At 42.4% G+C, this 26,346-nt stretch overlaps 1 protein-coding gene across 1 annotated transcript in view; it reads right to left on the reverse strand.

Annotated features, from left to right (window-relative positions):
- The window catches only part of LOC138651450 (sodium channel regulatory subunit beta-1-like), a 49,184-nt gene extending 24,217 nt beyond the window's left edge, over positions 1 to 24,967 (reverse strand). Inside the window, exons 1-2 of the mRNA XM_069741663.1 lie at positions 24,448 to 24,967; positions 8,316 to 8,766 (exon numbers count right to left, since the gene is read on the reverse strand). Coding sequence (XP_069597764.1) covers positions 8,316 to 8,355 — 40 coding nt within the window. The 5' untranslated portion in view covers positions 8,356 to 8,766; positions 24,448 to 24,967. The remainder of the gene's footprint in view (positions 1 to 8,315; positions 8,767 to 24,447) is intronic.
- Between the last annotated feature and the right edge of the window lie 1,379 nt (positions 24,968 to 26,346).

Here is a 26,346-nt window from a genome sequence, read left to right on the forward strand (position 1 = left end):
GGAGGATGGGACAGGGTGGTAGTCATGGCTGAGAGCAATCCCTGTATCATACCCTGGCCTCCCCTCACAATACAATAAAATGTCTATCCTTCTGTGTACCTGTGTGCGAGGGCTCTGCGCCATCAGGGTTCAACCTGGGCTGCCGAAGGCTCCTCACAGACGGTACCATACAAAGGGAGACGCAGTCCAGCTCAACTTTAACAACAGCAGCTTTACTTGGTTCTGTACGCAGCACATCCATATTCTTTACAGCGTGAACATCAGGTTTCACAGTTCCCAATTCTGTCTCTTTCCCTGCATTCCTGTTCCTGTCACTAAGCTCGCTTCCAGGATGAACCGTACCATTCGGTTCCTTAGTGTCTTCCCTGGCCAGGCTTACGTTGTTCGGGAAATCCCTCAGCCGTTTCGCCCCGGTACTGATGGCCTCCGCCCATGCCATAAGCCGCCACACGATGAGTGACCTGCCCGGACTGCTTAGTCTTCCTGTAGCAACTGCAGTCCCACTTATACTGCACCGCTAACACTGCTGCACTGTTCCCACTGCTGATGTTCCACCCAGAAAATAGATGGCCGGGCCCTTTTGCTTGTGGCAAACGTTACGTGACACCGTGTTGCCCAGGAAGTCTTTCCTGCCTTATCCACTGTGCCCCTCCTATCTCAACTATTCACATGTCTCTCTGTGCCCCCATCTAGTGGCTAAATTAAGTACTGCGCTTTCCCTATAACAACATATACATGAAGGTTATATGTATACACAGCAGCACTTGTAATGGCATAACATTATACAAACAATTACCCAGGACATATTTAAAGGGGTGGGGCATACACCAGCTTCTGCCACCCCTTACAAATGAACACAGTAATGTCACAGTACAAGGATAGTACACACAGTAATGTCACAGTACAGGGATAATACACACAGTGATGTCACCGTATAGGGATAATACACACAGTGATGTCATAGTATAGGGATAATACACACAGTGATGTCATAGTACAGGGATAATACACACAGTGATGTCACAGTACAGGGATAATACAGACAGTAATGTCACAGTACAGTGATAATACACACAGTGATGTCACAGTACAGGGATAATACACACAGTGATGTCACAGTACAGGGATAATACACACAGTGATGTCACAGTACAGGGATAATACACACAGTGATATCACAGTACAGGGATAATACACACAGTGATGTCACAGTACAGGGATAATACACACAGTGATATCACAGTACAGGGTAATGCACACAGTGATGTCACAGTACAGGGTAATGCACACAGTGATGTCATTCTTTGGTGCTTATTATGAATTGACCTGTCATTCTGTCGGCTTTGCTACATAAGATGGACCGAGACAATAATGGAAGCTGAAGGTTTCTGGCCCATATGAATGTTTTCAATGCTGCCAGTTGGGGGTCCCTGGTTACCCCTCCTATAATACGGATGCACCATGCGCTGGGGGCCACATACTCTGCAGTATTATACGGTGCCCATGCAGATGAATGCAGGTCTGTGTAATACCAGAACCCTTCAGGCGTGGGAGGCTTTGCAGTGGTTTTCTGCAGCGACGCTCATTGTATAAAGCTTCTTAACCAAACAAGTCCAGCCGCGCTCCACAGCAGAGGCGACATTTCTCCGTAATTACTGATTGTGGCATCAGAAAGAATGAAATCAATTACCTAATTATTGCATTGTGATTTCTGCTCTTACTTCCCGTATTAACCCTGTAATTACCCGCTGACATGCGTGCGGGGCCTGCCGCTCGGCCGTACTGTACAACGTGGAGCCGGCTGCCAATGCCCCCATTGTGCTATAATTCCATTTACTCCGGCCTCGTCTCTACAGCAAAGGAAATCGGATTTTTCGTCGGATCGGAAATTGCATTTTGCTTTTCCCCATCCCTGCTGTGCACGAAGCAGCGCGTCTGCTCCGGAGCCCTCCCTTGCACTCGCTCTCCTCCCCGTCCATCCCCATCCCATCAGGGCTCTGGGATTCTCTTTCAGGAGATCTGCAAGTTCAGCATTTCCTTCCTAGAACAAGAGCGAGAGAACGACAATGAAGCCTGTGAGGCCATTAGAGAACGGAGAGGTCGACGGAAAAAATCCTGAAAAGACAGGAGGAACTACAACTCCCATGATGGCCGACCACTGGACGTGACCATAGCACAATCCTATTACAGTCGGTGGCAGCTCACGTGTAAAAGGAGCCGCAGATTCTCATAAATGGAGGCGCATTGACCGAACATAGATGGGATGTATGTAGATGACTTTGGGTAATCACTCCCTAATTCCCTAATTCTAACTCCCATCATCTCTAATATCATCAGTGACGTGAACAGAAGAAAAAAATCCTCACTGCAGCTACTCCACCTCCTGATCTACCCCAGCCCATCTACCTTCTGACACTACATGTAGACCAACCAGAAGATGGCACTGGTTGAGGACCATGAACCAGGACCATCAATACTAAGTACGAAGAGTCAATTGTTGCCCAGAGACCACTTAAATCTCAGGAAACCTCAGATGAACCACTCAGCTGGACTATGGGTCCAATGGTCTACTGGTCACCCGTCCATCCACCTTCTGACACTACATGTAGACCAACCCGAATATGGCACTGGTGGAGGACCATGAGCCAGGACCACCACTACTAAATACAAAGGGTCAATTGTAGCCCAGAGATCACCCAAATCTCAGGAAATCTCAGCGGAACCACTTAGTTTGACCATGGGTCCAAAGGTCTATTGGACACCTGTTCATCCACCTTCTGACACTATGTAGACCAACCAGAAGATGGTACTGATGGAGGACCATGAGCCAGAACCACCACTAATAAGTAACAAGGGTCAATTGTGGCCCAACAACCACCCAAGTCTCAGGAAATCTCAGATGAACCACTTAGCTGGACTATGAGTAGTACCAAGGGGGCCAAATGGTCTACTGGGCATGGGCACCTGTCCATCCACCTTCCATCACTACATGTAGACCAACCAGAAGATGGCACTGGTGGAGGACCATGAGCCTGGACCATCACTACTAAGTACAAAGGGTCAATTGTGGCCCAGAGATCACCCAAATCTCAGGAAATCTCAGGTGCAACACTTAGCTGGATCATGAGTAGTACTAAGGGGATTCAATGGTTTACTGGGCAAGGGCACCTCTCCATCCACCTACCAACACTACATGTAGATGAACTGGAAGATGGTACTGTTGGAGGACCATGAGCCAGGACCATCACTATTAAGTCCAAAGGGTAAATTGTGGCCGAGAGACCACCCAAAACTCAGGAAATCTCAGATGAACCACTTAGCTTGACAATGAGTAGTACCAAGGGGTTCCGATGGCGTACTGGGTACCAGTCCATCCACCTTCTGAATCTACATGTATGCCAACCAGAAGATGGCACTGGTGGAGGACCATGAGCCAGGACCAACACTACTAAGTACAAAGGGTCAATTGTGGCCCAGGGATCACCCAAATCTCAGGTTTAACACTTAGCTGGACCATGAGTAGTACTAAGGGGATTCAATGGTCTACTGGGCTTGGGCACCTGATCATCCACCTTCTGACACTACATGTAGACCAACCAGAAGATGGTAATGTTGGAGGACCATGAGCCAGGACCATTACTACTAAGTACAAAGGGTCAATGGCGGCCCAGAGACCACCCAACTCTCAGGAAATCTCAGATGAACCACTCAGCTGGACCACAAGTAGTCCCAATGAGGTCCAATGGTCTACTGGCTACCAGTCCATCCATCTTCTGACACTATGTGTATCTCATCCAGAAGACGGCACTGGTGAAGCCCAAGTCGGGGGGGGGGGGGGGCAATGGTCTACTGGACACAAGGGCAGTTTGGATGTGTTCGTGGTCCCATAGACCTGTAAGAAGCAACACCAGTGGAAATTCAACCGTTTTGGAGGTAGAAGTGGTCCCTTTACCTCTTGGGTCCCTGTGTGGTTGCAGAGGTTGCATCGATGATGTGTCCATTCCTGAATAGATCCCTTTGTTCCAAAGTTTGAAGATCACCTTAAAATAAGCATCACTGAGAGTCCGAGCAATCCCATACCTGCCAGTCACTGACATATCTGACCTGCTTCTTTAATGGAGCAGAGGATTTCAGTCTTTGCCAGCAGCTCACAGTTTACTTTACTCTGGATTTCATCCAATCATCATAAAATACACAAAAACGCTCGCACGCGATGAGTAAGCGAAGAGTGCGGCGCGCAACACCTCAGTCTGACTTCTTAGCAGGGCTCCTAGTATAATATACCACAAACAATGAAAAGTCTACACATTCAATGCTACTCGCAGCTGAGATTCTGTTGCAATGTATAAATCAAGACAATCCTCTGTGAGGAAAACACATAATCAGCATATCCTGAGAGATTTCTGTAATGTATCAGTCCAGACAAACCTCTGTGAGCAAAAAATATTGGCGGCACAAAGCTCTCTATACTGATCGCTTGTTAAAATGTATCAATGTAGACAATCCTCTGTGATCTAATACAATGTATCAATGTAGATAATCCTCTGTGATCTAATACAATGTATCACTGTAGACAATCCTCTGTGAGCTAAATACAAGGTATCGCTGTAGACAATCCTGTGAGCTAATACAATGCATCACTGTAGACAATCCTCTGTGAGCTAAATACAATGTATCACTATAGATAATCCTCTGTGAGCTAAATACAATGTATCACTGTAGACAATCCTCTGTGAGCTAAATACAATGTATCACTGTAGACAATACTCTGTGATCTAAATACAATGTATCAATGTAGATAATCCTCTGTGATCTAATACAATGTATCACTGTAGACAATCCTCTGTGAGCTAAATACAATGTATCACTGTAGACAATCCTGTGAGCTAATACAATGTATCACTGTAGACAATACTCTGTGATCTAAATACAATGTATCAATGTAGACAATCCTCTGTGAGCTAAATACACTGTATCACTGTAGATAATCCTGTGAGCTAAACACAATGTATCGCTGTAGACAATCCTCTGTGATCTAATACAATGTATCGCTGTAGACAATCCTCTGTGAGCTAAATACAATGTATCACTGTAGACAATCCTGTGAGCTAAATACAATGTATCGCTGTAGACAATCCTCTATGAGCTAAATACAATGTATCAATGTAGATAATCCTCTGTGAGCTAAATACAATGTATCACTGTAGACAATCCTCTATGAGCTAAATACAATGTATTAATGTAGACAATCCTGTGAGCTAAATGCAATGTATCACTATAGATAATCCTCTGTGAGCTAAATACAATGTATCACTGTAGACAATCCTGTGAGCTAAATACAATGTATCACTGTAGACAATCCTCTATGAGCTAAATACAATGTATCAATGTAGATAATCCTCTGTGAGCTAAATACAATGTATCACTGTAGACAATCCTCTATGAGCTAAATAAAATGTATCACTGCAGACAATCCTCTGTGAGCTAAATACAATGTATCACTGTAGACAATCCTGTGAGCTAAATGCAATGTATCACTATAGATAATCCTCTGTGAGCTAAATACAATGTATCACTGTAGACAATCCTGTGAGCTAAATACAATGTATCACTGTAGACAATCCTCTATGAGCTAAATAAAATGTATCACTGCAGATAATCCTCTGTGAGCTAAATACAATGTATCACTGTAGACAATCCTCTGTGAGCTAAATACAATGTATCGCTGTAGACAATCCTCTGTGAGCTAAATACAATGTATCGCTGTAGACAATCCTCTATGAGCTAAATAAAATGTATCACTGCAGATAATCCTCTGTGAGCTAAATACAATGTATCGCTGTAGACAATCCTCTGTGAGCTAAATACAATGTATCACTGTAGACAATCCTCTATGAGCTAAATACAATGTATCAATGTAGACAATCCTCTGTGAGATTAATACAATGTATCAATGTGGACAATCCTCTGTGAGCTAAACACAATGTAAAATGAAGACAATCCTCTGTGAGCTAAATACAATGTAAAAATTTAGCCAGTTCTCTGAGATCTAAACACATTGTATCAAGTTAGACAATCCTCTGCGAGCTAAATATAGTGTATCAATGTAGATAATCCTCTATGAGCTAAATACAATGTATCACTGTAGACAATCCTCTGTGAGATTAATGCAATGTATCAATGTGGACAATCATCTGTGAGCAAAATACAATGTATCACTGTAGACAATCCTGTGAGCTAAATACAATGTATCACTGTAGACAATCCTCTATGAGCAAAATACAATGTATCAATGTGGACAATCATCTGTGATCAATATACAATGTATCAATGTAGACAATCCTCTGTGAGCTAAATACAATGTATCACTGTACACAATCCTGTGAGCTAAATACAATGTATCACTGTAGACAATCCTCTGTGAGATTAATGCAATGTATCAATGTGGACAATCATCTGTGAGCTAAATACAATGTATCGCTGTAGACAATCCTCTTTGAGCTAAATACAATGTATCAATGTAGACAATCCTCTGTGAGAATAATATAATGTATCAATGTGGACAATCATCCATGATCAAAATACAGTGTATCAATGTAAACAATCCTCTGTGAGCTAAACACAATGTAAAAATGTAGCCAGTTCTCTGAGATCTAAACACAATGTATCAAGTTAGACAATGAGCTGTGAGCTAAATATAGTGTATCAATGTAGATAATCCTCTGTTAGATTAATACAATGTATCAATGTAGAAAATTCTCCGTGAGTAAAATGCAATGTATCAACATAGACAATGCTCTGTGAGCTAAATACAATGTATCAACGTAGACAATCCTGTGAGCTAAATACAATGTATCAATGTAGAAAATCCTCTGTGAGCTAAATGCAATGTACCAATGTAGACAATCCTCTGTGAGCTAAATACAATGTATCAATGTAGACAATCCTCTGTGAGCTAAATACAATGTATCAATGTAGACAATCCTCTGTGAGCTAAATACAATGTATCGCTGTAGACAATCCTTTGAAAGCAAAATACAATGTATCAATGTAGACAATCCTCTATTAGTTAAACACGTCATCAGCACGTATCTCTCTCCTGACTTTAAAGCTTCTTACAATGTATCAGTCTAGACACTCCTCAGTGAGCAAAATGCATCACAAGCCTCTATCCTTTCCAAATAGTTTTTTACAATGTATCAGTACAATCCTCTGTGAGATAAACATCCTGTAACAAAGTATCAGGGCAGAAGAGAGATTGAGTTTAGCTCAAAGAGGATTGTCTGCATTGATACATTGTAACAAGTTAGAGCATAGGAAATATACTTTATCCTGCTTAATGGGGATCTTCTTGTTTATACAGAGGTGATGAAAAACTCAACCAGGTAACAGGGCGGGAGCGAGATTTAGTCTGATGTATTTATCTCATAGAGGATTGTCTAGACTGAGTACAACTGTAACAAACCCTCAGCTGTTCTGCTTGCGTCCTCTTTATACACCCGAAACCCAAAAGGCCCCATCATAAGTCGTTTGGGGCATCGTCTGTGAAGTGTCGCATCCACTGACAGTTTGGAGAGATAAATTAATAAATGATAGACAGTTGTCAAAGTTACTGCAGAACTCTGGCACGTCCTGGCTTTATGGTAAGTATGACCCCCAATGACCCCCCCAAGTTCAATGACCACACAAGATACGTTGTGAGGTCATAAATATTAGGAGAAGGCGATTATGTCACTGCGCCTCATTCCCTGCAGCTATGTATAACATTATATGCATTCTCCAATGCTGCAAAATGTCAGAGCGGTCACCGATCACGAGCCGCTCAGTGTATTATTATAACCTAATATTCCCCCCCAACCACAACCCCCAGTCAGCAAAAACAAGTCCTCCAGATGGTCAGAAAGACATAAGACCTTCCCCGCCGTCCTATTACACAACCTAAAACCCCCACAAGAGCGTCCTATACACCGCACCCTCGGCTCTTATACACCCATGTGCAGGGAACTGTTACATTGTTTATTGTTTACCGTAAATACTGTCAAATTCATCATCAGTTTAACCGATTTAAAGGGGAACTCCACCGAAAGTTGTCTATTCGACCACGTCATGGAGATCTGTTGGAAAATTTGGAACCCAACGCAAGGACAATATATGGGTCCTTGCAGTCCAATAGCTTTGAAGGTAGACGTGGCCCTCTTACCTCTTGGGCCCCTGTGAGGTTGCACCAATGGTATGTCCAACCCTGGTGCTATGGGATAAAAGTAGAATTACCCTTTAAATAGAGAATTGACCGAAAGTAGAAGGAGGTCACCCACCTGCCGTGAGGCAAATAAGCAGGGTCGCCCAGTAGTCCATGGCTTGTCCTGGGTGATCAGGAGCCAGCAGAAGTCTTCTCCTTCTTAAGACGCGGTATGTTCCTTCTCCGCTGCCTTCTTACATTTCCAGCCTCCTTATAACACTACTTTATAAGATTTCTCCTCCCGTCCTCACTTCTTTCACGCTTTTCTTCGTCTTGTTACTTTCCGCCCTGTAAAGTCTCGGACTCCTCCGACCCCCCACTTCTCTGATTCCTCTTCTAGAAGATGTTACTTGATCTCCCCCCAAGCTGATCATTCCAAGGGGGGCTAATTTTAGATTGGGATGGAGGCTGCAGCCAGTCCCGCCACCCCTGCCTGCAATGTTGGGAAGGCGCCACCACCAGGCACTTCTTAAAGGGATGAGTACGTCTTGGAATCTGGAGACGTTTCCTTCAAGATTGAAGAATATCTGGAGAGAAGAAGACATTAGTTTTACTAAAATGTAACAGGAAGAAGAACAGCTGGCGCTGAGATCACTTCTAATGCTCCACGTTCATGGCTGCGGATAATTATCCGGCTATGGAAATGACCTTCTGATTGGAGAAGATTCTGTCTGAATATGCTCAGTACTCATTTATCGATTTATCAAAATTATTTGAAATACACCTCCTGTCTCAGATGCTCATTTCCTCCATACTTTATCCAGCAGCATTCCTTGTTCATAAGCTCAAGTGAAAATCAGCACATGTACATCAGAGCTTCATTACAGCAAGTAAATTATCAAGTACAGTGGGGCAAAAAAGTATTTAGTCAGTCAGCAATAGTGCAAGTTCCACCACTTAAAAAGATGAGAGGCGTCTGTAATTTACATCATAGGTAGACCTCAACTATGGGAGACAAACTGAGAAAAAAAAATCCAGAAAATCACATTGTCTGTTTTTTTAACATTTTATTTGCATATTATGGTGGAAAATAAGTATTTGGTCAGAAACAAAATTTCATCTCAATACTTTGTAATATATCCTTTGTTGGCAATGACAGAGGTCAAACGTTTTCTGTAAGTCTTCACAAGGTTTCCACACACTGTTGTTGGTATGTTGGCCCATTCCTCCATGCAGATCTCCTCTAGAGCAGTGATGTTTTTGGCTTTTCGCTTGGCAACACGGACTTTCAACTCCCTCCAAAGGTTTTCTATAGGGTTGAGATCTGGAGACTGGCTAGGCCACTCCAGGACCTTGAAATGCTTCTTACGAAGCCACTCCTTCATTGCCCTGGCGGTGTGCTTTGGATCATTGTCATGTTGAAAGACCCAGCCACGTTTCATCTTCAATGCCCTTGCTGATGGAAGGAGGTTTGCACTCAAAATCTCACGATACATGGCCCCATTCATTCTTTCATGTACCCGGACCAGTCGTCCTGGCCCCTTTGCAGAGAAACAGCCCCAAAGCATGATGTTTCCACCACCATGCTTTACAGTAGGTATGGTGTTTGATGGATGCAACTCCGTATTCTTTTTCCTCCAAACACGACAAGTTGTGTTTCTACCAAACAGTTCCAGTTTGGTTTCATCAGACCATAGGACATTCTCCCAAAACTCCTCTGGATCATCCAAATGCTCTCTAGCAAACTTCAGACGGGCCCGGACATGTACTGGCTTAAGCAGTGGGACACGTCTGGCACTGCAGGATCTGAGTCCATGGTGGCGTAGTGTGTTACTTATGGTAGGCCTTGTTACATTGGTCCCAGCTCTCTGCAGTTCATTCACTAGGTCCCCCCGCGTGGTTCTGGGATTTTTGCTCACCGTTCTTGTGATCATTCTGACCCCACGGGGTGGGATTTTGCGTGGAGCCCTAGATCGAGGGAGATTATCAGTGGTCTTGTATGTCTTCCATTTTCTAATTATTGCTCCCACTGTTGATTTCTTCACTCCAAGCTGGTTGGCTATTGCAGATTCAGTCTTCCCAGCCTGGTGCAGGGCTACAATTTTGTTTCTGGTGTCCTTTGACAGCTCTTTGGTCTTCACCATAGAGGAGTTTGGAGTCAGACTGTTTGAGGGTGTACACAGGTGTCTTTTTATACTGATAACAAGTTTAAACAGGTGCCATTACTACAGGTAATGAGTGGAGGAAAGAGGAGACTCTTAAAGAAGAAGTTACAGGTCTGTGAGAGCCAGAAATCTTGATTGTTTGTTTCTGACCAAATACTTATTTTCCACCATAAAATGCAAAAAAAATGATAAAAAAACAGACAATGTGATTTTCTGGATTTTTTTTTCTCAGTTTGTCTCCCATAGTTGAGGTCTACCTATGATATAAATTACAGACGCCTCTCATCTTTTTAAGTGGTGGAACTTGCACTATTGCTGACTGACTAAATACTTTTTTGCCCCACTGTATTTGCTATCACTAACACAAACACTTATTAAGTTCTAGATAGTCTAGAACACACCTTCTGTCTCATCTGCTCCCCATACTTTATCCAGCAGCATTGCTTGTTCACAAGTTCAACTGAAAATCAGGGCATGTACATCAAAGCTTCATTACAGCAAGTACAGGATCAAGTATTTGCTATCACTAACACAAACACTTATTGAGTTCTAGATAGTCTAGAACACACCTTCTGTCTCATCTGCTCCCCATACTTTATCCAGCAGCATTGCTTGCTTGTTTACAAGTTCAACTGAAAATCAGCGCATGTACATCAGAGCTTCATTACAGCAAGTACATGATCAAGTATTTGCTATCACTAACACAAACACTTATTGAGTTCTAGATAGTCTAGAACACACCTTCTGTCTCATCTGCTCCCCATACTTTACACTGCAGCACTGCTTGTTCACAAGTTCAACTGAAAATCAGCGCATGTACATCAAAGCTTCATTACAGCAAGTACATGATCAAGTATTTGCTATCACTAACACAAACACTTATTGAGTTCTACATAGTCTAGAACACACCTTCTGTCTCATCTGCTCCCAATACTTTATCCAGCAGCATTCCTTGTTCACAAGTTCAACTGAAAATCAGCGCATGTACATCAGAGATTCATTACAGCAAGTACATGATCAAGTATTTGCTATCACTAACACAAATACTTATTGAGTTCTAGACAGTCTAGAATTCACCTTCTGTCTCATCTGCTCCCCATACTTTACACTGCATCACTGCTTGTTCATAAGTTCAACTGAAAATCAGTGCATGCACATCAGAGTTTCATTACAGCAAGAACATGATCATGTATTTGCTATCACTACCACAAATACTTATTGAGTTCTAGATAGTCTAGAACTCATCTTCTGTCTCATCTGCTCCCCATACTTTACACTGCAGCACTGCTTGTTCACAAGTTGAACTGAAAATCAGTGCATGCACATCAGAGTTTCATTACAGCAAGAACATGATCATGTATTTGCTATCACTACCACAAATACTTATTGAGTTCTAGATAGTCTAGAACTCATCTTCTGTCTCATCTGCTCCCCATACTTTACACTGCAGCACTGCTTGTTCATAAGTTCAACTGAAAATCAGTGCATGCACATCAGAGTTTCATTACAGCAAGTACATGATATGGTAATTTCTATCACTAACACAAATACTTATTGAGTTCTAGATAGTCTCGAACTCACCTTCTGTCTCATCTGCCCCATACTTTATCCAGCAGCATTGCTTGTTCAGAAGTTCAACTGAAAATCAGTGCATGCACATCAGAGTTTCATTACAGCAAGAACATGGTCAAGTATTTGCTGTCACTAACACAAGTACTTATGGAGTTCTAGATAGTCTAGAACTCACCTTCTGTCTCATCTGCTCCCCATACTTTACACTGCAGCACTGCTTGTTCACAAGTTCAACTGAAAATCAGCGCATGTACATCAAAGTTTCATCACAGCAAGTACATGATATGGTAATTTCTATCACTAACACAAATACTTATTGAGTTCTAGATAGTCTCGAACTCACCTTCTGTCTCATCTGCCCCCCATACTTTATCCAGCAGCATTGCTTGTTCACAAGTTCAACTGAAAATCAGTGCATGCACATCAGTATTTCCTTACAGCAAGTACATGATTAAGTATTTGCTATAAGCAACACAAATACTTATTGAGTTCTGGATAGTCTAGAACTCACCATCTGTTTCATCTGCTCCCCATACTTTACACTGCAGCACTGCTTGTTCACAAGCTCAAGTAAAAATCAGCGCATGTACATCAGTTTCATTACAGCAAGAACATGATCAAGTATTTGCTATCACTAACACAAATACTTATTGAATTCTAGATAGTCTAGAACTCACCTTCTGTCTCATCTGCTCCCCATACTTTATCCAGCAGCATTGCTTGCAGTGCATATTGAGCAGAGTTTTATTACATTAAGAATAAATTATGAAATACAATATCAGGAGGTAACTACCATAACTAAACCAAATGGCTCTGGAGTTTCCTTTTAAGTAATTTCATTAAAAGGGGTGTTGCCATCTTTTTAGTGGGGGTCTAATCTCTGGGACTTCTATGAAGGGGCTGTAGGCATATTTGCCAAATGTCCCAGGTCTTGCCCAGGTTCTTCCCCCAAAACCATCACATCCTTTCTGGTAATGCATCTGACCCCATTCTGAAAAACTGCATTTGGGTGGGTTTTACATAAAACATGACCCTTTCTTGTTTGGTGTCCATGGAAAACTGGGCACAGTAGGCAAGTTTAGCTGTAGATCTGGTGTAAGCACTGCGCCGACTGTGTTACAGAACATTTTACACGTCTAAAGTGTTTATATACAGTATCTATACAACATACTGAATGCATGCCTGCGGTGTTACTTCTGACCACTAGAGGCCACTGCAGGGCCAGGACGGGATGAGGTTATTACAGGAAGGGGCCGGGACGGGGGAAGGACATTATTATAGGAAGTGGCTAGGACGGGGGACATTATAACAGGAAGAGGCCAGGATAGGGGGGACACTATTACAGGAAGGGGCCAAGATGGGGACATTATTACAGTAAGGGGGCATTATTACAGGAAGGGGCCAGGATGGGGACATTATTACAGGAAGGGACCAGGATGGGGCAATTATTAAAGGAAGGGGCCAGGACGGGAGCCATTATTACAGGAAGGGGCCAGATTGGGAGGACATTGTTACAGGAAGGGGTTAGGATGGAGGGACATTATAACAGAAAGAAGCCAGGTTGAGCGGACATTGTTACAGGAAGGGGCCAAGGGGGACATTATTATAGGAAGTGGCTAGGACGGGGGGCATTATTACAGGAAGGGGTCAGGATGGGGGACATTATTATAGGAAGGAGCCAGGACAGTGACATTATTAAAAAAGGGGCCAGGATGGGGCCATTATTACAGGAAGGGGCCAGGTTGGGAGGACATTATTACAGGAAGGGGTCGGGACATTATTACAGAAAGGGGCCAGGTTGGGAGGACATTTTTACAGGAAGGAGTCAGGACAGGAGGACATTATTACAGGAAGGGGCCAGCCAGGATGGAGGAACATTATTACAGGTAAGGGCCAGGACAAGGGGACATTATTACAGGAAAGGACCAGGATGGGGGACATTATTACAGGAATGGATGAGGACGGGAGGACATTATTACAACGAAGTGGTCAGGACAGGGACATTGTTACAAGAAGGAGCCAGGATGGCACCATTATTACAGGAAGGGGCCAGGTCGCAGGACATTATTACAGGAAGGGGTTAGGACGGGCGACATTATTACCTGGAGGGTGAATACGCATGCTTTTATAGGTTCTATAAAGCTATAAGGGCCCATACATCTGACCCACGTTCAGCAGGGGACACAGGTCCACATTTTACCCCAGGACCCATCGGAGTATAATTAAAGCACTGGGGCCCAATAACTTTCCATAATGCCTTAGTGCATTCATCCTCTTTTTACCTTTCGAGCATGACTTTCGCGCCCGGTGCCTGGTGCTGCACATTTTGCTGTAGTAGCGCAGCGCTTTCATTCATCCGCCCCCTTGCTTTGAGCTTTGCACACCAGGTCGGCTCACTATAACCGTAGTAAGTGGGGGGATTCCTCGCTGCCGGGTTTTCTGCATTCACACTTCACGTCTGCCTACATAGAGTTCTCCTAGGAATCGGGGGGCACATGGCTGGCACTTAGGGGGCTCAATAAGTGCATTAGAAATAACACATAGGCTTATATGTATATAATGTAGGTCACTCATGCTCTGTCCAGGGCATATTTATATATATATATATATATATATATATATATATATATGGGAATAAGCCTCAATGCAACAGTCTATTATTGCATCTCAAGGGGACCATCCCCCGGACAGGAACGTCATCCTGGAATCACTGTGAATTACTGTGGATCATCAGCTCCTCCTCACTATGCTCCGCTCCATCGGCCTCAAGGACACCGTTCTCTCCTGGTTCTCCTCCTATCTCTCTGACCGATCCTTCACTGTATGTTTTGCTGGTTCCTCCTCCTCTCACCTTCCCCTTACTGTTGGGGTTCCTCAAGGATCAGTCCTAGGTCCCCTTCTCTTCTCTTTGTATACTGCCCCTATTGGACAAACAATCCGTAGATTTGGGTTCCAGTACCATCTCTATGCTGATGACACCCAATTATACACTTCTGCTCCTGATATCTCGCCTGCCTTTTTAGAAAACACCAGTGATTGTCTTACCGCCGTCTCTAACATCATGTCCTCCCTCTATCTGAAACTAAACCTGTCAAAAACTGAACTCCTCGTGTTCTCTCCCTCTACTAACCTACCTTTGCCTGACATTGCCATCTCCGTGTGCGGTTCCACCATTACTCCAAAGCAACATGCCCGCTGCCTTGGGGTCATCCTTGATTCCGAGCTTTCATTCACCCCCTACATCCGATCACTGGCTCTTCTTATCTGCATCTCAAAAACATTTCTAGAATTCGCCCTTTTCTTACTTTCAACTCTGCAAAAACTCTGACTGTTTCACTTATTCATTCTCGTCTGGACTATTGTAACTCTCTACTAATCGGCCTCCCTCTTACCAAACTCTCCCCGCTCCAATCTGTCCTGAATGCTGCAGCCAGGATCATATTCCTCACCAACCGTTACACCGATGCCTCTACCCTGTGCCAGTCATTACACTGGTTACCCATCCACTCCAGAATCCAGTACAAAACTACTACCCTCATCCACAAAGCACTCCATGGCTCAGCACCACCCTACATCTCCTCCCTGGTATCAGTCTACCACCCTACCCGTGCCCTCCGCTCCGCTAATGACCTCAGGTTAGCATCCTCAATAATCAGAACCTCCCACTCCCGTCTCCAAGACTTTACACGTGCTGCGCCGATTCTTTGGAATGCACTACCTAGGTTAATACGATTAATCCCCAATCCCCACAGTTTTAAGCGTGCCCTAAAAACTCATTTGTTCAGACTGGCCTACCGCCTCAATGCATTAACCTAACGATCCCTGTGTGGCCTATTTATAATAAAAAAAAAAAAAAAAAAGGTTCCTTGCATTATGTTCTCATTCACTTTATGCAGTTAATAGTCCTCTGTGTCTGTACTGCTACATACTTAGGCAGGTAACTGGTTCATGCAGCTTTACATGAACACCTGAGCCTTACACTATGGCCGGTCCGAATAACTAAAGCAATTGTTACCATCCACCTCTCGTGTCTCCCCTTTTCCCCATAGTTTGTAGCTTGCGAGCAGCAGGGCCCTCACTCCTCCTGGTATCTGTTTTGAACTGTATTTCTGTTATGCTGTAATGTCTATTGTATGTACAAGTCCCCTCTATAATTTGTAAAGCGCTGCGGAATATGTTGGCGCTATATAAATAAAAATTATTATTATTATTATTATAATCACAAAATAATCTAGTCGTCAAAGGAGGTTGTTGTCATAAATGAATATATTTTTAAAAACAATTTAGCAAGTTTTTCCTTATTACAATTCTTATTTTTTTTTACAAAAAAATTGAGGAAATGCACTTGCACATTAGCAGCAATAGATATCACAAGCTATTGTATAGAAGCATCTAATGAGCATGTGCAAGGGAAATTGTCAAGGGAGAAGAGCTGTGACATCACCTATTGTGAATGGTGGATCCTGTGTTATCTACTGTATATAGAGGTGTTATCAATCATTGTACAGGAGGAGGAGGTGAGCTGTGACATCACCTATTGTGAATGGTGGATCCTGTGTTATCTACTGTATATAGAGGTGTTATCAATCATTGTACAGGAGGAGGAGGAGGTGAGCTGTGACATCACCTATTGTGAATGGTGGATCCTGTGTTATCTTCTGTATATAGAGGTGTTATCAGTCATTGTACAGGAGGAGGAAGTGAGCTGTGACATCACCTATTGTGAATTGTGTATCCTGTGTTATCTACTGTATATAGAGATGTTATCAGTCATTGTACAGTAGGAGGAGGTGAGCTGTGACATCACCTATTGTGAATGGTGGATCCTGTGTTATCTTCTGTATATAGAGGTGTTATCAGTCATTGTACAGTAGGAGGAGGTGAGCTGTGATATCACCTATTCTGAATGGTGGATCCTGTGTTATCTACTGTATATAGAGGTGTTATCAGTCATTGTACAGGAGGAGGAGGTGAGCTGTGACATCACCTATTGTGGATGGTGGATCCTGTGTTATCTACTGTATATAGAGGTGCTATCAGTCATTGTACAGGAGGAGGAGGTGAGCTGTGACATCATCTATTGTGAATGGTGGATCCTGTGTTATCTACTGTATATAGAGGTGATATCAGTCATTGTACAGTAGGAGGAGGTGAGCTGTGATATCACCTATTCTGAATGGTGGATCCTGTGTTATCTGCTGTATATAGAGGTGTTATCAATCATTGTACAGGAGGAGGAGGTGAGCTGTGACATCACCTATTGTGAATGGTGGATCCTGTGTTATCTACTGTATATAGAGGTGTTATCAGTCATTGTACAGGAGGAGGAGGTGAGCTGTGACATCACCTATTGTGAATTGTGTATCCTGTGTTATCTACTGTATATAGAGATGTTATCAGTCATTGTACAGTAGGAGGAGGTGAGCTGTGACATCACCTATTGTGAATGGTGGATTCTGTGTTATCTACTGTATATAGAGGTGTTATCAGTCATTGTACAGGAGGAGAAGGTGACCTGTGACATCACCTATTGTAAATGGTGGATCCTGTGTTATCTACTGTATATAGAGGTGTTATCAGTCATTGTACAAGAGGAGAAGGTGAGCTGTGACATCACCTATTGTGAATGATGGAGCGTGTGTTATCTGCTGTATATAGAGGTGTTATCAGTCATTGTACATGAGGAGGAGGTGAGCTGTGACATCACCTATTGTGAATGGTGGATCCTGTGTTATCTACTGTATATAGAGGTGTTATCAGTCATTGTACAGGAGGAGGAGGTGAGCTGTGACATCACCTATTGTGAATGGTGGATCCTGTGTTATCTACTGTATATAGAGGTGTTATCAGTCATTGTACAGGAGGAGGAGGTGAGCTGTGACATTGCCTATTGTGAATGGTGGATCCTGTGTTATCTACTGTATATAGAGGTGTTATCAGTCATTGTACAGGAGGAGGAGGTGAACTGTGACATCACCTATTGTGAATGGTGGATCCTGTGTTATCTCCTGTATATAGAGGTGTTATCAGTCATTGTACAGGAGGAGGAGGTGAGCTGTGACATCACCTATTGTGAATGGTGGATCCTGTGTTATCTACTGTATATAGAGGTGTTATCAGTCATTGTACAGGAGGAAGAGGTGAGCTGTGACATCACCTATTGTGAATGGTGGATCTTGTGTTATCTACTGTATATAGAGATGTTATCAGTCATTGTACAGGAGGAGGTGAGCTGTGACATCACCTATTGTGAATGACATCATGTGATTAAGCAGTGATGAACCGAATCCTGTGCAGCATGTCCTCCATGGCTGCCCTACCAGTAAGGTTGTCCCCCCATGGGGCATTGGGATGTAACCTCCACCAGGGTCTGCACGTTCCTCCATCTTTCGCCCCTTGTCACTCTATAACTATAACCCTGTAGAGATCTCCTTTAATCACCAGAGCCCTTGGATCACCCTTCCCTTCCTGGCACCCTCTCCCTCCTTTGATCTCCGTTCTTCGTCTTCCTCTTTCTGACTCCCTCCCGGGGGGACGGTTCATGTAATTATGACACAATCCTTAATCATCTTTCCCATAATGAAGCTGAATATTAATTAATTGCCATTTTCTGTGTCACTCTCTCCTGACATTTCCCTGGATTTGTAGTGATCTCTTCTCCATCTGTAATTTGCTTTTATTTAGTGTTTGTTTGTTTTTTGAGTCACGTTTTGTCTTTTACTCCGATCACATCCAGAGCTGCATTCAGAACTCTTCAGGTTGCTCTTTCGATAGGATTGCCTACTTCATGTTGTCTGCTCCAGTTGCATCCGGAGCTGCATTCAATATGCTGCTGCTCAAATGCATTGCTTTCCTATTTGCAACAGACATTGAATGTGCAGGGATAGCGAAGGACATATAACTATAGAAACCAATGGATACATTTTTTTACTCACTGATCCACCCTTCAGTTTAATACGGCTGTGGTTTCCACTATGTGACTGTCCGGTTGTCCAGCTCACAGCGTGCATAGGAATTGTATTTTCCATCCACGGGATACAGAACATCACTGTTTAGTTCTCACTAACCCACATTTCTATACTTTTACTCACTGATCCAACATTAGACCTCATTATACTGCCCTGACACTCACCCCAGGTCCCAGGAAAGATTTAATGGTACTGATTAAGTCTTACCCCAATCAACATTACGTAACAAAGCAAAACAATAATGAGTATGTTCCCAAAGTAAAATAGAAAAATATAACATACAAAGAAATCTTACTCACTGATCCACTTTCCAACCAGTATAGTTTATCCATCAACTTCTACAGGAAGCTTATGGAAACTAATGCACAATCTGCACCAAAACTTGGAAAACGTTCATGTACACTTGATACGACTGCTGTCCTAACTGGTGCTATAATACATCTTACTCACTGATCCACCTTTTTCTAGTATAGTTTATCCACCAGTCTCTGACTACAGATATGAAAGGAAGCTTTATGGACCCAATATGCTAATGAAACATTCATGTACTACCGGCAAGATTGATGTCACCCAGATAACAATTGCCAGTGACTAAAGTACATCTTGTTCACTGATCCACCTTCCCCCCCAGTATATTTTATCTATCATTTCCTGACTATAGACATGAAAGAAAGCTTTTGGACTACAGTGCAAATTCTGCACCTTAAAACCATCCCATACTATCGATAGGATTAATGTCTAGCATCGAAAGTACGTCTTACTCACTGATCCACTTTCCACCCAGTATATTTTATCTATCAATTCCTGACTATAAACATGAGAGAAAGCTTTTGGAATACAATGCAAATTCTGCACCCTAAAACCATCCCATACTATCTATAGGATTAATGTCTAGCATCAAAAGTACGTCTTACTCACTGATCCACTTTCCACCCAGTATATTTTATCTATCAATTCCTGACTATAGACATGAGAGAAAGCTTTTGGACTACAATGCAAATTCTGCACCTTTAAAACCATCCCATACTATTGATAGGAGCATCGAAAGTACGTCTTACTCACTGATCCACTTTCCACCCAGTGCAGTTTATCTATCCTGAGTAAAGTCGTGACAAAAGAGCAGAATGCAAATTCCGCACCCTGAAATTTTCACATAATATCAATAGAACTGGTGTCTCCCAGATATTCATCAAAAGTAGATCTTACTCACTGATCCACTTTCCAACCAATATTTATATGAGACATGAGACAAAGCTTTTGGTCCGCAATGCAAATTCTGCACCCTGAAACACTCACGATAGCACTAATGTCTCCCAGACACCCATAGCCTGGAATCAAAAATAGACCTTACTTACCCACTGATCCACTTTCTACCCAATACAATATATCCATCAGTCTCAAACTGGAAACATAACGAGAAGCTTTTGTACCAGAGCTCCAATTATTATATATTATGGTCCCCATGATCTGTAGTCCACCCTGAAAATGTATCAGCACACTAGGGGATACAGTGCGACTCCATGGAGCCCCGCTTGTCCTGGCTGTGCCGCCGCTCTACTGCGCCGAGGCCCGGGGTTGTGTTTCTACAGATTGAGTCTGGACAATAATAGATATCGAACACAAAGCAAATCTAATAATCGTGCTCTGTCACGTCTGAGGGCAGATCCGATGGCTAAAACTGAAAAGACAGGTCAGCCGCAGGGTTCGACGGACAATCAGTGCGGCACAGCACCACCGACGAGCCCTAAAAGGGACATTATCACTAAAGTGGATCCATTCACTGTGCAAACTATTGCTTTCTGTTATCAGCCATCTCAGCAGCCTTGTTTACTAAACCCTAGAAAGTTCCAGAGGTAAAGCAGTATGGGGGTGCGGAGGTGGCAGATGTACTGAGCCCTGATTCTTAATAGGGCCTAAAGGTCTTCCAATAGTCCTCCGTACAGTATAATGCACTCTCTATAGGCCTCCATACAGTATGGAGTATATACTATATATAGTGTATACTATATAGAGGACTATGGGGAGTGTATCATATTAAATGCACTCCCCATACTTCTCCATATAGTATAATGCATTCCTCATAGTTCTCCATGAAACCATACAGTATAATGCACTCCCCATAGTCCTGTGTATTGTATAATGCACTCCCCATAGTCCTGTGTATTGTATAATGCGCTCGCCATATTCATCCATATAGTATAATGCACTCCTAATAGTCCTCTATATAGTATAATGCGCTCACCATAGTCCCCCACACGTTATAATGCACCCCCATAGTCCTATATATAGTATAATGCACTCCTCATAGTCTTCTATCTAATATATAATTGCCTAGAATACTACTTCCTGGCTGCAATTTGTGCCAACTTCCGTGGCTTTGTCCGGAGCTAATGTCCGGAGCTAATGTCCGGAGCTAATGTCCGGAGCTAATGTCCGGAGCTAATGTGCGGAGATAATGTCCGGAGCTAATGTGCGGAGATAATGTCCGGAGCTAATGTCCGGAGCTAATGTCCGGAGCTAATGTGCGGAGATAATGTCCAGAGCTAATGTCCGGAGCTAATGTCCGGAGATAAGTGACGTCAACAGTGTCCAGTGTCTGATTGGTTGCCGCCTGCTGCGAGCGACCAATCAGAAACGTGCCGTACTGTGACACACTCCGCCTGCCATTTTGGTGTGATTTTTGAATTTTTACCTCACAGCAAGTTTCTACTGCGTGGAGGCGGGCCCAGTGACGTTGCTCTTCAAGCTCCTGCCGAATTTCAAGTATATATGGATTCTAGACTCCCGATTCTTTAGAATCGGGCTGCCATCTAGTATAGTATAATGCGCTCGCCATATTCATCCATATAGTATAATGCACTCCCCATAGTCCTCTATATAGTATAATGCACTCCTCATAGTCCTCTATATAGTATAATGCACAGCCCATAGTCCTCTATATAGTATAATGCACCATAATAGTCCTCTATATAGTATAATGCACAGCCCATAGTCCTCTATATAGTATAATGCACTCCTCATAGTCCTCTATATAGTATAATGCACTCACTATAGTCCTCCATATAGTATAATGCACTCCTCATAGTCCTCTATATAGTATAATGCACTCCACATAGTCCTCTATATAGTATAATGTGCTCGCCATAGTCCTCCACACGCTATAATCCACTCATAGTCCTCTGTCTAGTATAATGCACTCCTCATAGTCCTCTATATAGTATAATGCACTCACTATAGTCCTCCATATAGTATAATGCACTCCCCATAGTCCTCTATATAGTATAATGCACTCCCCATAGTCCTCTATATAGTATAATGCACTCCTCATAGTCCTCTATATAGTATAATGCACTCACTATAGTCCTCCATATAGTATAATGCACTCCCCATAGTCCTCTATATAGTATAATGCACTCCCCATAGTCCTCTATATAGTATAATGCACTCCCCATAGTCCTCTATATAGTATAATATGCTCGCCATAGTCCTCCACACGTTATAATGCACTCATAGTCCTGTGTATAGTATAATGCCATGGTACAGATTCTGCAATGCGGCCCATGAGCTCTAAGTTACATCATGCTTCCATCTACCCAGCAACCAAAGGCGTCTTCCAAGGACTAAACAACAGGAAGTTGTTGATGCAGCAGCTAAATGCTTCCTCCATAAGCTGTAATCTGAAATCCCTTCTCTGCCACTTTCTCCTGCTCTTTGGAATATCATCGCCTCTGGTCTTAGGCCCTGGGTGGATGTGATAATAAGTATCATCGTCTGCACCCATGTACATAATATTCTGTATGGTAACACCATCCCTCCATAAGTGTTACTTATGTATCATCGCTGTTATATTATGTATCATTACTAGCAATCAGTATGTGGTTAGTGTTCTATGTGTCATTAGTATTATACTGTATATAATTATACGATGTATCATGACTTAATACACTGTGTGGTTACATCATGTATTGTTATTAGTATACAATATGCCATTATATTATTATTCTGTAACACTTATTATACTGTATATAATTATGTATCATTACTATTACACTGTGTGATTACATTATTATCTATCATTGTTAATAAACTGTGATTATATTACTTCTCATTATTAGTACGGAATATGTGATCATATTGTTGTTATTAGTTTATTATCATTCTGAATGTTCTTGTAATAAGTAACACATACTGTATATAATTATTATTATTATTACTATGTGATTATATCATTACTCTGTATGTATCATTATTATACAGTGTGCCATTATTATTACTATGTAATATGTATCACTATTATTAAGTAGCATTATGCAGTTTATTACTCTGTATATCATTGCATATATCATGACTGCTATACGCTGCGGTTACATACAGTATTTGTTACTCTGTATCACTGTATTGTATCATTACTATTATGTGTCGTTATACAGTATTTGTTACGTTGTATCACTGTATTATATCATTACTAATTTGTATTGTTATACAGTATGTGTTACTTTGTATCTCTATTATGTGTAACAATACATAATAGTAATGATATAATCACTGCATTATATATCATTGCTATTATGTATTGTTACACAGTATTTGTTACTTTGTATCTGTATTCTATCATTACTATTATGTATTATTATACAGTATTTGTTACTTTGTATCACTGTATATCATTACTATTATGTATTCTTATACAGTATTTGTTACTTTGTATCTGTATTATATCATTACTATTATGAATTATTATTAAGTATTTGTTACTTTGTATCACTGTATTGTATCATTACTATTATGTATTATTATACAGTATTTGTTACTTTGTATCACTGTATATCATTACTATTATATATCGTTATACAGTATTTGTTACTTTGTATCACTGCATTATATATCATTACTATTATGTATTATTATACAGTATTTGCTACTTTGTATCTGTATTATATCATTACTATTATGTATTATTATACAGTATTTGTTACTTTGTATCACTGTATATCATTACTATTATGTATTGTTATACAGTATTTATTACTTTGTATCACTGTATATCATTATTATTATGTATTCTTATACAGTATTTGTTACTTTGTATCTGTATTATATCATTACTATTATGCATTGTGGTTACATTATGTATCGTTATACAATGATACAAAGTAATAAACACTGTACAGTAATGATATACAATACAATCTGTGATTACAAATCATTGCTACATAATAACAATCGTTTTGTTTCTCTAGCGCCAACATATTCCGCAGCCCTTCACAGTTCAGTGTGTGCGACCCCTCCTGTGACGCGGGCAGCGGTGAGACCCCCGATACTCTCGCAGTCCCCTCCTCGGAGTTGGGTTTGGTGCAGACACTGCAGACAGTTGTGTGCGCGCCGCAGTGCAGCCACGAGACCTGGACCCGGTGCCCACATCAAGCCCCGTTCCGTGACCTTGTCGCTCCCTGACCTGTGGACCCGTGCCCCTCCGCCCCGCCATGACTTCGCTGGTCCCCCCCATCCGGCCGTTGTGGCCTGCGTCTGCCCATCCCCGGTGCCCATTGCATGTGATACTTGCCTGCTGCTCTGCTCTGTGGCCGGCCTCTGTGGGCTGCTGATGGAGTGCTGGCGGCCGGTCCCAGGTGCAGACGGCTTGCAGCCAGGTAACCGTCTCCCGGTAAGGGATTTCCTATAATTGCCGTAATGTTGTCCAAGCAACGCAATGCGGAGTAATTCCTCGCTGTTTCCCTGGGAGACGAGTCTAGTATGTGTCTCCCTCCCTATATGTATCCCCCCCTAGCTGTCCTGTCCTCTTCCTCCCATCCCCCATCCGCCAGTCTGGCATCTTCTCCCACCCTGCACTGTCTTCTCCTTTTCCCTCCGCCTGTCACTTTCTCTCTCTTCTTGCTGCCTCTGTCATATCTCCCATTCTCTGCCTCCTCCCTCCTCTTCCTCTTACTCTCACTGCTGCATTGATGAGGGAGACTGATTGAGAGAGAGGACCAGTGGAGACCTCACATTGGGGGCTGGCTTTGGGGTTGGAGCCTGTGCACATTAGTATGCAGGGCAGGTGCTGTCCATGGTGCTGATGATCATTCTGCAGCCAGGGAAATGGGGCCAAATGGTGCAAACTTGGGCTGATGGGGGCGCTGACGTCCCTGCGGGTTGTAGTATAGCGCCACTACATAATGCTTCTAGGCGCAGTGATCCGCGCTGTGTCAGTCTTCACTGCACTTCCATTCTTTACCTATAGAGCACAGTGAGGGCTATCTGCACGGATTACTATATATTTAATACATATTATTAACTCGCTACAATGTAGCAAACCGCATAGAACCCAGGTGCCGGCGATGTGATCCTCTCCCCATAGATGTCGTCAGCACCAGATCCATATGTCACCAGCGTGCGTGTGCAGTGCCGCGTGAAATCAACGGACGCAGCTTTAATTCGGGGAGCATGGCTATAGATGGTAACTGAATCTAGGGGCAGTGACAAATGTAACAGCTTCACTTCTGGCCTGAAGATTTGTGTTTATCAAGAAAAACCCATTAAAAGATTGCTTTGTTTATTTTTACATAAAATTCTGTGCAGATTAATTTCTGGTTATATTGTGAAAGCTCTTGAATGGAGATATATATATATATATTTATTATTTAATTATTTATTTATGTATTTATTTATTTACTATTTCTGATTCACAGCTCCAAATTCTGCACACAGATTGAAAAGTTGCAAATGGCCACCACTAGATGGAGCTGATGAGCCAGCCGCATACAGTTTGTAAACTGAACCTAATACTAAATCTGTCTTTGGTAAGCTCCCCCTGGTGGCGACTGCCTGTTACTTTTAAATTGATGTTTATGTAGTGGATTTGGAGCTTTGTTTGTGTACTAAATAAAAAGTAACAATTCTTTGTAACCCCAGTGTGTAATGTAATGTATGTACACAGTGACTGCCCCAGCAGAATAGTGAGTGCAGCTCTGGGGTATAATACAGGATGTAACTCAGGATCAGTAATGTAATGTATGTACACAGTGACTGCACCAGCAGAATAGTGAGTGCAGCTCTGGAGAATAATACAGGAGGTGACTCAGGATCAGTAATGTAATGTATGTACACAGTGACTGCACCAGCAGAATAGTGAGTGCAGCTCTGGAGTATAATACAGGAGGTAACTCAGGATCAGTAATGTAATGTATGTACACAGTGACTGCACCAGCAGAATAGTGAGTGCAGCTCTGGGGTATAATACAGGATGTAACTCAGGATCAGTAATGTAATGTACACAGTGACTGCACCAGCAGAATAGTGAGTGCAGCTCTGGAGTATAATACAGGAGGTAACTCAGGATCAGTAATGTAATGTATGTACACAGTGACTGCACCAGCAGAATAGTGAGTGCAGCTCTGGGGTATAATACAGGATGTAACTCAGGATCAGTAACGTAATGTATGTACACAGTGACTGCCCCAGCAGA

This window comes from Ranitomeya imitator, chromosome 10 (genome assembly GCF_032444005.1).
Source record: "Ranitomeya imitator isolate aRanImi1 chromosome 10, aRanImi1.pri, whole genome shotgun sequence".
NCBI lineage: Eukaryota > Metazoa > Chordata > Amphibia > Anura > Dendrobatidae > Ranitomeya > Ranitomeya imitator.